Here is a 14,332-nt window from a genome sequence, read left to right as displayed (position 1 = left end):
TTCAGGTGACGGGCAGCGTCACCCACCCCTACATCTATACAGTGTTACTTTGTATCTCTCCCTTCTGATCAATGTTTATAAACAATGTTACTTTGTATCTATCCTGAACAATGTTTGTAACACGCTATCACAGGTGCTGTTAATTTGACATTTTTTGGTGGGGAAGTGGGGGCAGCAGTGTGGGGTGGGGAGGGTGGGGGGCAGTTGATAGCACGTCCTGTTACCTCCCTAACAAGTCCTGAAAATAGGTGTTGATAAGGATAAGTTCAGACCCAGCACCCTGCCTGCCCATTTCAGCTCACTGGCTGGTTTTCCTTGACCACGGCTGCACATATATCACTTCCACCAGAAGAATGGCTTTGCCTGTATGGTGCTGTCTGACTTCTTTGAACTTGTGTAAGTAGAGTTTGGATATTTTATTCCCAGCATGCTCCTCTCCCTGCATGGTATATGATCTAAGCAAGGGTGGAGGATCCCTGCATGGTGTAGGATCTGAGCAAGGATGGAGGATCCCTGCATGGTATAGGATCTGAGGAGGGTGGAGGAGCCCTGCATGGTGTAGGATCTGAGGAGGGTGGAGGATCCCTGCATGGTATAGGATCTGAGGGGGGTGGAGGAGCCCTGCATGGTATAGGATCTGAGGGGGGTGGAGGAGCCCTGCATGGTGTAGGATCTGAGGAGGGTGGAGGAGCTCTGCTTGGTGTAGGATCTGAGGAGGGTGGAGGAGCCCTGCTTGGTGTAGGATCTGAGGAGGGTGGAGGAGCCCTGCATGGTACAGGATCTGAGGAGGGTGGAGGAGCCCTGCTTGGTATAGGATCTGAGGAGAGTGGAGGAGCCCTACATGGTGTAGGATCTGAGGAGGGTGGAGGAGCCCTGCTTGGTGTAGGATCTGAGGAGGGTGGAGGAGCCCTGCTTGGTGTAGGATCTGAGGAGGGTGGAGGAGCCCTGCTTGGTGTAGGATCTGAGGAGGGTGGAGGAGCCCTGCTTGGTGTAGGATCTGAGGAGGGTGGAGGAGCCCTGCTTGGTGTAGAATCTGAGGAGGGTGGAGGATCCCTGCATGGTGTAGGATCTGAGCAGGGTGGAGGAGCCCTGCATGGTGTAGTATCTGAGGAGGGTGGAGGAGCCCTGCTTGGTGTAGGATCTGAGGAGGGTGGAGGAGCCCTGCATGGTGTAGGATCTGAGGAGGGTGGAGGAGCCCTGCATGGTATAGGATCTGAGGAGGGTGGAGGAGCCCTGCATGGTGTAGGATCTGAGGAGGGTGGAGGAGCCCTGCATGGTATAGGATCTGAGGAGGGTGGAGGAGCCCTGCTTGGTGTAGGATCTGAGGAGGGTGGAGGAGCCCTGCATGGTGTAGGATCTGAGGAAGGTGGAGGAGCCCTGCATGGTGTAGGATCTGAGGAGGGTGGAGGAGCCCTGCATGGTGTAGGATCTGAGGAGGGTGGAGGAGCCCTGCATGGTGTAGGATCTGAGGAGGGTGGAGGAGCCCTGCATGGTGTAGGATCTGAGGAGGGTGGAGGAGCCCTGCATGGTGTAGGATCTGAGGAGGGTGGAGGAGCCCTGCATGGTGTAGGATCTGAGGAGGGTGGAGGAGCCCTGCATGGTGTAGGATCTGAGGAGGGTGGAGGAGCCCTGCATGGTGTAGGATCTGAGGAGGGTGGAGGAGCCCTGCATGGTGTAGGATCTGAGGAGGGTGGAGGAGCCCTGCATGGTGTAGGATCTGAGGAGGGTGGAGGAGCCCTGCATGGTGTAGGATCTGAGGAGGGTGGAGGAGCCCTGCATGGTGTAGGATCTGAGGAGGGTGGAGGAGCCCTGCATGGTGTAGGATCTGAGGAGGGTGGAGGAGCCCTGCATGGTGTAGGATCTGAGGAGGGTGGAGGAGCCCTGCATGGTGTAGGATCTGAGGAGGGTGGAGGAGCCCTGCATGGTGTAGGATCTGAGGAGGGTGGGGGCAGGTTGGATGGGATGGAAAGTGAATTTATAAGTCTTCTCTCTTTTGCAGCCAGTTCCTGTTTGTTGTCACTTTCACCACCTTCCTCTTCCACTGCGTGGAATACGATGTTCTCTTCGCCAATAAACCCGTCAATCACACGCACTCGGGGACCAGTCCTGAGCGCAACAAGGTGACCCTGACAGATGCCATTCTGTCTGCTCAGCAGTGTGCCCTTCAGTAAGTCCCAGGCATGGGGGGGGGGGGAGGGAGGAGGGTTAGTGCTGAGGGACACTCCCGCCTTCATTGGGGAATGTGTAGCTTAAAGTATGGACCATTGGATTGTGATCATAGTTGTACATGGTCAGGTCCAGCCATATTTGAAGTTGTATAATACAAAAGCCCTGATGAAGTGTCCAAATCCCTGAAACGTGTTGGTTTTCTATCAATTTATATAATAAAATATAATTTTGGACTCGTTCACTATTGGTGTGGTGCCCTCACTACTTCCTAGATAGCTGACCTTCCCTTGGAGACCTTCCCTTGGAGACCTTCCCTTGGAGACCTTCCCTTGGAGACCTTCCCTTGGAGATGCTCTCATATAAGTGAGCAGCAAGTCAGGTTAATGAATGAGATGGATGTTCTCTGGTTATAAATAATAGAAGACTCCGCCCCCCACCCCCCGCCCCCGTTTTCTCATGTACATCTGTGTGCCCCTCTGATGACCCTCGTTCTGCGTTCTCTGTGCAGGATTCAGTCCAGTGGTTGGATCATCTTCCTGCTGGTCATGGCCGCCATCTTCTGGCTCTATCGTCTCATCAAGATGTTCTGTAACCTGCTGAGTTACTGGGAGATCCGCAAGTTCTACATCCGAGCCTTGAAGATTCCCTCGGTGAGTGGAGGGCGGAGCGCGGTGTCGTTTATACCAGTGCCCATCATTGGTGTCAGTGAGAAGAATAGTGCCCCATCATTGGTATATTGGTATAAGTGGGGGGAATAGTGCCCCATCATTGGTGTCGGTGGGAGGAATAGTGCCCCATCATTGGTGTCAGTGGGAGGAATAGTGCCCCATCATTGGTATCGATGGGAGGAATAGTGTCCCATCATTGGTATCAGTGGGAGGAATAGTGCCCCATCATTGGTGTCGGTGGGAGGAATAGTGCCCCATCATTGGTGTCAGTGGGAGGAATAGTGCCCCATCATTGGTGTCGGTGGGAGGAATAGTGCCCCATCATTGGTATCGATGGGAGGAATAGTGTCCCATCATTGGTGTCAGTGGGAGGAATAGTGCCCCATCATTGGTGTCGGTGGGAGGAATAGTGCCCCATCATTGGTGTCGATGGGAGGAATAGTGCCCCATCATTGATGTCGGTGTGGGGAATAGTGCCCCATCATTGGTGTCGGTGGGAGGAATATTGCCCCATCATTGATGTCGGTGGGGGGAATAGTGCCCCATCATTGGTGTCGGTGGGAGGAATAGTGCCCCATCATTGGTGTCAGTGGGAGGAATAGTGCCCCATCATTGGTGTCAGTGGGAGGAATAGTGCCCCATCATTGGTGTCAGTGGGAGGAATAGTGCCCCATCGTTGGTGTCTGTGGGAGGAATAGTGCCCCATCATTGATGTCGGTGTGGGGAATAGTGCCCCATCATTGGTATCAGTGGGAGGAATAGTGCCCCATCATTGATGTCGGTGGGGGGAATAGTGCCCCATCATTGGTGTCGGTGGGAGGAATAGTGCCCCATCATTGGTGTCAGTGGGAGGAATAGTGCCCCATCATTGGTGTCAGTGGGAGGAATAGTGCCCCATCGTTGGTGTCAGTGGGAGGAATAGTGCCCCATCGTTGGTGTCAGTGGGAGGAATAGTGCCCCATCGTTGGTGTCAGTGGGAGGAATAGTGCCCCATCGTTGGTGTCAGTGGGAGGAATAGTGTCCCATCGTTGGTATCAGTGGGAGGAATAGTGTCCCATCGTTGGTATCAGTGGGAGGAATAGTGCCCCATCGTTGGTATCAGTGGGAGGAATAGTGCCCCATCATTGGTGTCAGTGGGAGGAATAGTGCCCCATCATTGGTGTCAGTGGGAGGAATAGTGCCCTATCATTGGTGTCACTAGGAGGAATAGTGCCCCATCATTGGTATCGGTGGGATAAATGGTGCCCCATTGTTGGTGTCAGTGGGAGGAATAGTGCCCCATCATTGGTGTCACTAGGAGGAATAGTGCCCTATCATTGGTGTCACTAGGAGGAATAGTGCCCCATCATTGGTATCGGTGGGATAAATGGTGCCCCATTGTTGGTGTCAGTGGGAGGGATAGTGCCCCATTGTTGGTGTCAGTGGGAGGGATAGGGGCCCATCATTAGTGTCAGTGAGAGGGATAGTGCCCCATTGTTGGTGTCAGTGGGAGGGATAGTGCCCCATTGTTGGTGTCAGTGGGAGGGATAGTGCCCCATCGTTGGTGTCAGTGGGAGGGATAGTGCCCCATCATTAGTGTCAGTGAGAGGGATAGTGCCCCATTGTTGGTATCAGTGGGAGGAATAGTGCCCCATTGTTGGTATCAGTGGGAGGAATAGTGCCCCATCATTAGTGTCAGTGGGAGGGATAGTGCCCCATTGTTGGTATCAGTGGGAGGAATAGTGCCCCATCATTAGTGTCAGTGAGAGGGATAGTGCCCCATTGTTGGTATCAGTGGGAGGATTCTGCAAAGGCCAGATAAAGAAAAGCAGAGGGCTGCAATTGGTTGACCACTACTCTAATTCTCCCACCTACAGGACGAGCTGTGTAACTACACCTGGCAGGAGGTCCAGGGCCGCCTCATCTCCCTGCAGCGGGAACACCCCATGTGTGTACACAAGAAGGAACTGACCGAGCTGGACATCTATCACCGGATCCTACGCTTCAAGAACTACATGGTGGCCATGGTGAACAAAAGTCTCCTGCCTGTCCGGTTCCGGGTGCCGCTGGCAGGGGAGGTGACCTTCCTCAGTCAGGGTCTGAAGTACAACTTGGAGCTCCTGTTCTTCTGGGGTCCCGGCTCGCTCTTCCAGAACAAGTGGAACCTCCAACCCAAATTCAAACGTCAGGGCCAGAGGCTGGAACTGGCGCAGGAGCTGAGCCGTACCATCATCCTGCTGGGATTGGCCAATCTGCTCCTGTGCCCGTTTATCCTGGTCTGGCAGATCCTCTACGCCTTCTTTAGCTACACTGAGGTCATTAAAAGGGAACCGGGCAGCCTAGGTGCCCGACGCTGGTCGTTGTATGGCCGCCTCTACCTGCGTCACTTTAACGAGCTGACCCACGAGCTCCAGGCACGGCTAAGCCGCGGTTACAAACCGGCCACAAAGTATATGAACTCCTTCGCCTCCCCCCTGCTGGCCATCGGTGCCAAGAACATGGCCTTCTTCGCGGGCTCCATCCTGGCTGTCCTCATAGCTCTGACAGTTTATGACGAGGATGTCCTGACTGTCCAACATATCCTGACCGCCATCACTGTACTCGGCGTGTTGGTCACCATTGCCAGGTGAGGAATGGCGGGGAAGGCCACTAGGGGTGGGGGATGGTGGGGAAGGCCACTAGGGGTGAAGAATGGTGGGGAAGGCCACTAGGGGTGGGGGATGGTGGGAAAGGTCACTGGGGGTGGGGGATGACGGGGAAGGCCACTAGGGGTGAAGAATGGTGGGGAAGGCCACTAGGGGTGAAGAATGGTGGGGAAGGCCACTAGGGGTGGGGGATGGCGGGAAAGGTCACTGGGGGTGGGGGATGACGGGGAAGGCCACTAGGGGTGAAGAATGGTGGGGAAGGCCACTAGGGGTGAAGAATGGTGGGGAAGGCCACTAGGGGTGGGGGATGGCGGGAAAGGTCACTGGGGGTGGGGGATGACGGGGAAGGCCACTAGGGGTGAAGAATGGTGGGGAAGGCCACTAGGGGTGGGGGATGGCGGGAAAGGTCACTGGGGGTGGGGGATGACGGGGAAGGCCACTAGGGGTGAAGAATGGTGGGGAAGGCCACTAGGGGTGGGGGATGGCGGGAAAGGTCACTGGGTGTGGGGGATGGCAGGGAAGGCCCCTAGGGGTGAGGAATGGCGGGGAAGGCCCCTGGGGGTGAGGAATGGCGGGGAAGGCCCCTGGGGGTGAGGAATGGCGGGGAAGGCCCCTGGGGGTGAGGAATGGCGGGGAAGGCCCCTAGGGGTGAGGAATGGCGGGGAAGGCCCCTAGAGGTGAGGAATGGCGGGGAAGGCCCCTGGGGGTGAGGAATGGCGGGGAAGGCCCCTGGGGGTGAGGAATGGCGGGGAAGGCCCCTGGGGGTGAGGAATGGCGGGGAAGGCCCCTAGGGGTGAGGAATGGCTGGGAAGGCCCCTGGGGGTGAGGAATGGCTGGGAAGGCCACTAGGGGTGAGGAATGGCTGGGAAGGCCACTGGGGTGTGAGTTGGTGGGGAAGGCCACTAGGGGTGAGGGATGGCGGGGAAGACCACTGGGGGTGAGGAATAGCGGGGAAGGCCACTGGGGGTGAGGAATAGCGGGGAAGGCCACTGGGGGTGAGGAATAGCGGGGAAGGCCACTGGGGGTGGGGGATGGCGGGGAAGGCCACTGGGGGTGGGGGATGGCGGGGAAGGCCACTGGGGGTGGGGGATGGCGGGGAAGACCACTGGGGGTGAGGAATAGCGGGGAAGGCCACTGGGGGTGGGGGATGGCGGGGAAGGCCACTGGGGGTGAGGAATGGCGGGGAAGGCCACTGGGGGTGGGGGATGGCGGGGAAGGCCACTAGGGGTGGGGAAGGCCACTGGGGGTGGGGGATGGTGGAGAAGGCCACTAGGGGTAAAGAATGGTGGGGAAGGCCACTGGGGATGGGGGATGGTGGGGAAGGCCACTGGGGGTGAAGAATGGTGGGGAAGGCCACTAGGGGTGAAGAATGGTGGGGAAGGCCACTGGGGATGGGGGATGGTGGGGAAGGCCACTGGGGGTGGGGGATGGTGGGGAAGGCCACTAGGGGTGAAGAATGGTGGGGAAGGCCACTAGGGGTGAAGAATGGTGGGGAAGGCCACTAGGGGTGAAGAATGGTGGGGAAGGCCACTAGGGGTGAGGAATGGCGGGGAAGGCCACTGGGGGTGGGGGATGGCGGGAAAGGTCACTAGGGGTGAAGAATGGTGGGGAAGGCCACTAGGGGTGAAGAATGGTGGGGAAGGCCACTAGGGGTGAGGAATGGCGGGGAAGGCCACTGGGGGGTGAGTTGGCGGGGAAGGCCACTAGGGGTGAAGAATGGTGGGGAAGGCCACTAGGGGTGAAGAATGGTGGGGAAGGCCACTAGGGGTGAGGAATGGCGGGGAAGGCCACTGGGGGGTGAGTTGGCGGGGAAGGCCACTAGGGGTGAAGAATGGTGGGGAAGGCCACTAGGGGTGTTGCCATTGGGTGAGGGTTGGTATGCTGAGTTGTTCTCATACACCCCTCCCCCCACAGGTCTTTCATCCCAGATGAGCACATGGTGTGGTGCCCAGAGCAGCTGCTGCAATGTGTCTTGGCTCATATCCACTACATGCCCGACCACTGGCAGGGACACGCCCACAAGTCAGAGACCCGCGATGAACTGGCGCAGCTTTTCCAGTACAAGGCGGTAAGACTAATGAATGACCTTTTTTATACCTCTGTAGTAAAGTGTTTTCTGGGGGGGCAAAGGGTGGATTGGTGGACCTGTAGGGGGCGGTGTGGAGTTGCAATCTTCCTCCGGAAAGAGGGGAGGCGGCTTCCAACATTCCACATCACTACATATAGAATTAGATTGGGGTTAGAGGCAGAGAATCAACAACACTAAACAAAGATATAATCCAATGATGGTGAAATGGTGAAGTCCGACCTAAACCAGAAAGTTTCGGTGACAATTGTGACCTGGCGGGTCGTTGAAGGTATAACATCAAATAGTCAGTCAGTGTGGAGCGATCAGATGGTAGTATGTGGGGTGTATGACCCGTGTCATTAGATGGTAGTATGTGGGGTGTATGACCCGTGTCATTAGATCAGATGGTAGTATGTGGAGTGTATGACCCGTGTCATTAGATGGTAGTATGTGGGGTGTATGACCCGTGTCATTAGATCAGATGGTAGTATGTGGGGTGTATAACCCGTGTCATTGGGTCAGATGGTGGTTAGGGATGAGCTTCGAGTTCGAGTCGAACTCATGTTCTACTCGAACATTGGCTGTTCGCAAGTTCGCCGAACAGCGAACAATTTGGGGTGTTCGCGGCAAATTCGAATGCCGCGGAACACCCTTTAAAAGTCTATGGGAGAAATCAAAAGTGCTAATTTTAAAGGCTTATATGCAAGTTATTGTCATAAAAAGTGTTTGGGGACCCGGGTCCTGCCCCAGGGGACATGGATCAATGCAAAAAAAAGTTTTAAAAACGGACGTTTTTTCAGGAGCAGTGATTTTATTAATGCTTAAAGTCAAACAATAAAAGTGTAATATCCCTTTAAATTTCGTACCTGGGGGGTGTCTATAGTATGCCTGTAAAGGGGCGCATGTTTCCTGTGTTTAGAACAGTCTGACAGCAAAATGACATTTGGAAGGAAAAAACTCATTTAAAACTACCCGCGGCTATTGCATTGCCGACAATACACATAGAAGTTCATTGATAAAAATGGCATGGGAATTCCCCAAAGGGGAACCCCGAACCAAAATAAAAAAAAAAAAATGATGTGGGGGTCCCCCTAAATTCCATACAAGGCCCTTCGGGTCTGGTATGGATATTAAGGGGAACCCCAGCCAAAATTTAAAAAAAAAATTGACGTGGGGTTCCCCCTAAATTCCATACCAGACCCTTCAGGTCTGGTATGGATTTTAAGGGGAACCCCGCGCCAAAAAAAAAAAAAAAAAAACGGCGTGGGGTCCCCCTAAAAATCCATACCAGACCCTTATCCGAGCACGCAACCTGGCAGGCCGCAGGAAAAGAGGGGGGGACGAGAGTGCGGCCCCCCCCCCTCCTGAACCGTACCAGGCCACATGCCCTCAACATTGGGAGGGTGCTTTGGGGTAGCCCCCCAAAGCACCTTGTCCCCATGTTGATGAAGACAAGGGCCTCATCCCCACAACCCTGGCCGGTGGTTGTGGGGGTCTGCGGGCGGGGGGCTTATCGGAATCTGGAAGCCCCCTTTACCAAGGGGACCCCCAGATCCCGGCCCCCCCCCTGTGTGAAATGGTAAGGGGTTACTTACCCCTACCATTTCACTAAAAAACTGTCAAAAATGTTAAAAATGACAAGAGACAGTTTTTGACAATTCCTTTATTTAAATGCTTCTTCTTTCTTCCTTCATCTTCTTCTTCTTCTGGTTCTTCTGGCTCTTCTGGTTCTTCCTCCGGCGTTCTCGTCCAGCATCTCCTCCGCGGCGTCTTCTATCTTCTTCTCCTCGGGCCGCTCCGCACCCATGGCATGAGGGGGGAGGCTTCTTCTTCTTCTTCTTCCTTCTTCCTTCTTCCTTCTTCCTTCTTCCTTCTTCCTTCTTCTTCCTTCTTCCTTCTTCTTCTCTTCTTCCTTCTTCTTCTCTTCTTCCTTCTTCTTCTCTTCTTCCTTCTTCTTCTCTTCTTCCTTCTTCATTTCTTCTGCGGGCCGCTCCGCATCCATGCATGGAGGGAGGCTCCCGCTGTGTGACGGCGTCTCTTCGTCTGACGGTTCTTAAATAACGGGGGGCGGGGCCATCCGGTGACCCCGCCCCCCTCTGACGCACGGTGAATTGACGGGACTTCCCTGTGACGTCACGGGGAATGCCACAGGGAAGTCCCGTCATGTCCCGTGCGTCAGAGGGGGGCGGGGTCACCGGGTGGCCCCGCCCCCCGTTATTTAAGAACCGTCAGACGAAGAGACGCCGTCACACAGCGGGAGCCTCCCTCCATGCATGGATGTGGAGCGGCCCGCAGAAGAAATGAAGAAGGAAGAAGAGATGAAGAAGAGAAGAAGAAGATGAAGAAGAAGATGAAGATGAAGAAGAAGATGAAGAGAAGAGCGGGAGCCTCCCCCCTCATGCCATGGGTGCGGAGCGGCCCGAGGAGAAGAAGATAGAAGACGCCGCGGAGGAGATGCTGGACGAGAACGCCGGAGGAAGAACCAGAAGAGCCAGAAGAACCAGAAGAAGATGAAGGAAGAAAGAAGAAGCATTTAAATAAAGGAATTGTCAAAAACTGTCTCTTGTCATTTTTAACATTTTTGACAGTTTTTTAGTGAAATGGTAGGGGTAAGTAACCCCTTACCATTTCACACAGGGGGGGGGGCCGGGATCTGGGGGTCCCCTTGGTAAAGGGGGCTTCCAGATTCCGATAAGCCCCCCGCCCGCAGACCCCCACAACCACCGGCCACGGTTGTGGGGATGAGGCCCTTGTCTTCATCAACATGGGGACAAGGTGCTTTTGGGGGGCTACCCCAAAGCACCCTCCCAATGTTGAGGGCATGTGGCCTGGTACGGTTCAGGAGGGGGGGGGGCCGCACTCTCGTCCCCCCCCTCTTTTCCTGCGGCCTGCCAGGTTGCGTGCTCGGATAAGGGTCTGGTATGGATTTTTAGGGGGACCCCACGCCGTTTTTTTTTTTTTTTTTGGCGCGGGGTTCCCCTTAAAATCCATACCAGACCTGAAGGGTCTGGTATGGAATTTAGGGGGAACCCCACGTCAATTTTTTTTTTAAATTTTGGCTGGGGTTCCCCTTAATATCCATACCAGACCTGAAGGGCCTTGTATGGAATTTAGGGGGACTCCCACATCATTTTTTTTTTTAATTTTGGTTCGGGGTTGCCCTGTGGGGAATTCCCATGCCGTTTTTATCAATGAACTTCTATGTGTATTGTCGGCAATGCAATAGCCGCGGTAGTTTTAAATGAGTTTTTTCCTTCAAAATGTCATTTTGCTGTCAGACTGTTCTAAACACAGGAAACATGCGCCCCTTTACAGGCACACTATAGACACCCCCCAGGTACGAAATTTAAAGGGATATTACACTTTTATTGTTTGACTTTAAGCATTAATAAAATCACTGCTCCTGAAAAAACGTCCGTTTTTAAAACTTTTTTTTGCATTGATCCATGTCCCCTGGGGCAGGACCCGGGTCCCCAAACACTTTTATTGACAATAACTTGCATATTAGCCTTTAAAATTAGCACTTTTGATTATTCATGTTCGTGTCCCATAGACTTTAACGGTGTTCACGTGTTCGAACGAATTTTTTTCCTGTTCGCATGTTCTGGTGCGAACCGAACAGGGGGGTGTTCGGCTCATCCCTAATGGTGGTATGTGGGGTGTATGACCCGTGTCATTGGGTCAGATGGTAGTATGTGGGGTGTATGACCCGTGTCATTAGATCAGATGGTAGTATGTGGGGTGTATGACCCGTGTCATTAGATGGTAGTATGTGGGGTGTATGACCCGTGTCATTAGGTCAAGTGTTGGTATGTGCGATGTATGACCCATGTCATTAGATCAGATGGTAGTATGTGGGGTGTATGACCCGTGTCATTGGGTCAGATGGTAGTATGTGGGATGTATGACCCGTGTCATTAGATCAGATGGTAGTATGTGGAGTGTATGACCCGTGTCATTAGATGGTAGTATGTGGGGTGTATGACCCGTGTCATTAGATGGTAGTATGTGGAGTGTATGACCCGTGTCATTAGATGGTAGTATGTGGGGTGTATGACCCGTGTCATTAGATCAGATGGTAGTATGTGGAGTGTATGACCCGTGTCATTAGATGGTAGTATGTGGGGTGTATGACCCGTGTCATTAGGTCAGATGGTAGTATGTGGGGTGTATGACCCGTGTCATTAGATCAGATGGTAGTATGTGGGGTGTATGACCCGTGTCATTAGATCAGATGGTAGTATGTGGGGTGTATGACCCGGTAGTATGTGGGGTGTATGACCCGTGTCATTAGGTCAGATGGTGGTATGTGGGGGGGGGGGGTGTATGACCCGTGTCATTAGGTCAGATGGTGGTATGTGGGGTGTATGACCCGTGTCATTAGATCAGATGGTCGTATGTGGGGTGTATGACCCGTGTCATTAGATCAGATGGTAGTATGTGGGGTGTATGACCCGTGTCATTAGATCAGATGGTAGTATGTGGGGTGTATGACCCGTGTCATTAGATCAGATGGTAGTATGTGGGGTGTATGACCCGTGTCATTGGGTCAGATGGTGGTATGTGGGGTGTATGACCCGTGTCATTAGGTCAGATGGTAGTATGTGGGGTGTATGACCCGTGTCATTAGGTCAGATGGTAGTATGTGGGGTGTATGACCCGTGTCATTAGATCAGATGGTAGTATGTGGGGTGTATAACCCGTGTCATTGGGTCAGATGGTGGTATGTGGGGTGTATAACCCGTGTCATTGGGTCAGATGGTAGTATGTGGGGTGTATAACCCGTGTCATTGGGTCAGATGGTGGTATGTGGGGTGTATGACCCGTGTCATTAGATCAGATGGTAGTATGTGGGGTGTATGACCCGTGTCATTAGATCAGATGGTAGTATGTGGGGTGTATGACCCGTGTCATTAGATCAGATGGTAGTATGTGGGGTGTATGACCCGTGTCATTAGATCAGATGGTAGTATGTGGGGTGTATGACCCGTGTCATTAGATCAGATGGTAGTATGTGGGGTGTATGACCCGTGTCATTAGATCAGATGGTAGTATGTGGGGTGTATGACCCGTGTCATTAGGTCAGATGGTAGTATGTGGGGTGTATGACCCGTGTCATTAGATCAGATGGTAGTATGTGGGGTGTATGACCCGTGTCATTGGGTCAGATGGTGGTATGTGGGGTGTATGACCCGTGTCATTAGGTCAGATGGTAGTATGTGGGGTGTATAACCCGTGTCATTGGGTCAGATGGTAGTATGTGGGGTGTATAACCCGTGTCATTGGGTCAGATGGTAGTATGTGGAGTGTATGACCCGTGTCATTGGGTCAGATGGTAGTATGTGGGGTGTATGACCCGTGTCATTAGGTCAGATGGTAGTATGTGGGGTGTATGACCCGTGTCATTAGGTCAGATGGTAGTATGTGGGGTGTATGACCCGTGTCATTAGATCAGATGGTAGTATGTGGGGTGTATGACCCGTGTCATTAGATCAGATGGTAGTATGTGGGGTGTATGACCCGTGTCATTAGATCAGATGGTAGTATGTGGGGTGTATGACCCGTGTCATTAGGTCAGATGGTAGTATGTGGGGTGTATGACCCGTGTCATTAGATCAGATGGTAGTATGTGGGGTGTATGACCCGTGTCATTGGGTCAGATGGTGGTATGTGGGGTGTATGACCCGTGTCATTAGGTCAGATGGTAGTATGTGGGGTGTATAACCCGTGTCATTGGGTCAGATGGTAGTATGTGGGGTGTATAACCCGTGTCATTGGGTCAGATGGTAGTATGTGGGGTGTATAACCCGTGTCATTGGGTCAGATGGTGGTATGTGGGGTGTATAACCCGTGTCATTGGGTCAGATGGTGGTATGTGGGGTGTATGACCCGTGTCATTGGGTCAGATGGTGGTATGTGGGGTGTATAACCCGTGTCATTGGGTCAGATGGTGGTATGTGGGGTGTATGACCCGTGTCATTGGGTCAGATGGTGGTATGTGGGGTGTATAACCCGTGTCATTGGGTCAGATGGTGGTATGTGGGGTGTATAACCCGTGTCATTGGGTCAGATGGTGGTATGTGGGGTGTATGACCCGTGTCATTAGATCAGATGGTAGTATGTGGGGTGTATGACCCGTGTCAGTCAGGTGAGGTCACGTGTTGGTATATGTAATCTGCATGTTCTGTGGATCTGTGATTCTCCATCCTGGTAATTTTTCTGGCAGGTCTTCATCCTGGAGGAGCTTCTCAGCCCGATCATCACCCCGTTTATTCTGATCTTCTCTCTGCGCCACAAATCTCTGGAGATCATCGACTTCTTCCGAAATTTCTCGGTGGAGGTGGTGGGAGTCGGTGATATTTGCTCATTTGCTCAAATGGACATTCGAAAACATGGCCACCCTCAGGTAAGTACTGGGTGGAGGGAAATCACAGGGACAAATATTCATTACATGTACCCGATCGTACCCCGCTCTCACCGATCGTACCCCGCTCTCACCGATCGTCTTGTCTGGTTGTTTGCAGTGGATGTCAGAGGGACAGACGCAGGCCTCAGTGTACCAACAGGCGGAGAATGGGAAGACGGAGCTGTCTCTAATGCATTTCGCTATCACCAATCCTCACTGGCAGCCGCCATTGGAGAGCTCTATGTTCATTGGTCATGTGAAGGAGAAGGTTCAGCAAGATGCAGCCAACGCTCCTTCTGCACAGCAGATCCTGTGTGATGCCCCCATCTGCAGCTCCCTGCTGTCCAACGAGTCTGGAACTGCGGTCAGTGTTCTCAACTCCTCCCACCTGTCACTA

The 14,332-nt window shown here is 53.3% G+C and overlaps 1 protein-coding gene across 1 annotated transcript; it reads left to right on the top strand.

Moving 5' to 3' along the window:
- Positions 1–331: 331 nt before the first annotated feature.
- On the top strand, positions 332–14,299 carry ATG9B (autophagy related 9B; the record flags this gene model as incomplete). The annotated part of the gene is given in 7 exon segments (XM_073632573.1): positions 332–396; positions 2,000–2,167; positions 2,678–2,819; positions 4,694–5,442; positions 7,376–7,529; positions 13,756–13,935; positions 14,054–14,299. Coding segments are annotated over 7 exon segments (1,704 nt in total), but the record flags the coding sequence as incomplete, so codon positions are not given.
- Positions 14,300–14,332: the final 33 nt, after the last annotated feature.

The sequence above is a fragment of the Aquarana catesbeiana genome, linkage group LG05 (assembly GCF_042186555.1).
Source record: "Aquarana catesbeiana isolate 2022-GZ linkage group LG05, ASM4218655v1, whole genome shotgun sequence".
Lineage (NCBI taxonomy): Eukaryota > Metazoa > Chordata > Amphibia > Anura > Ranidae > Aquarana > Aquarana catesbeiana.
This window is presented reverse-complemented; position numbering and strand designations above follow the sequence as displayed.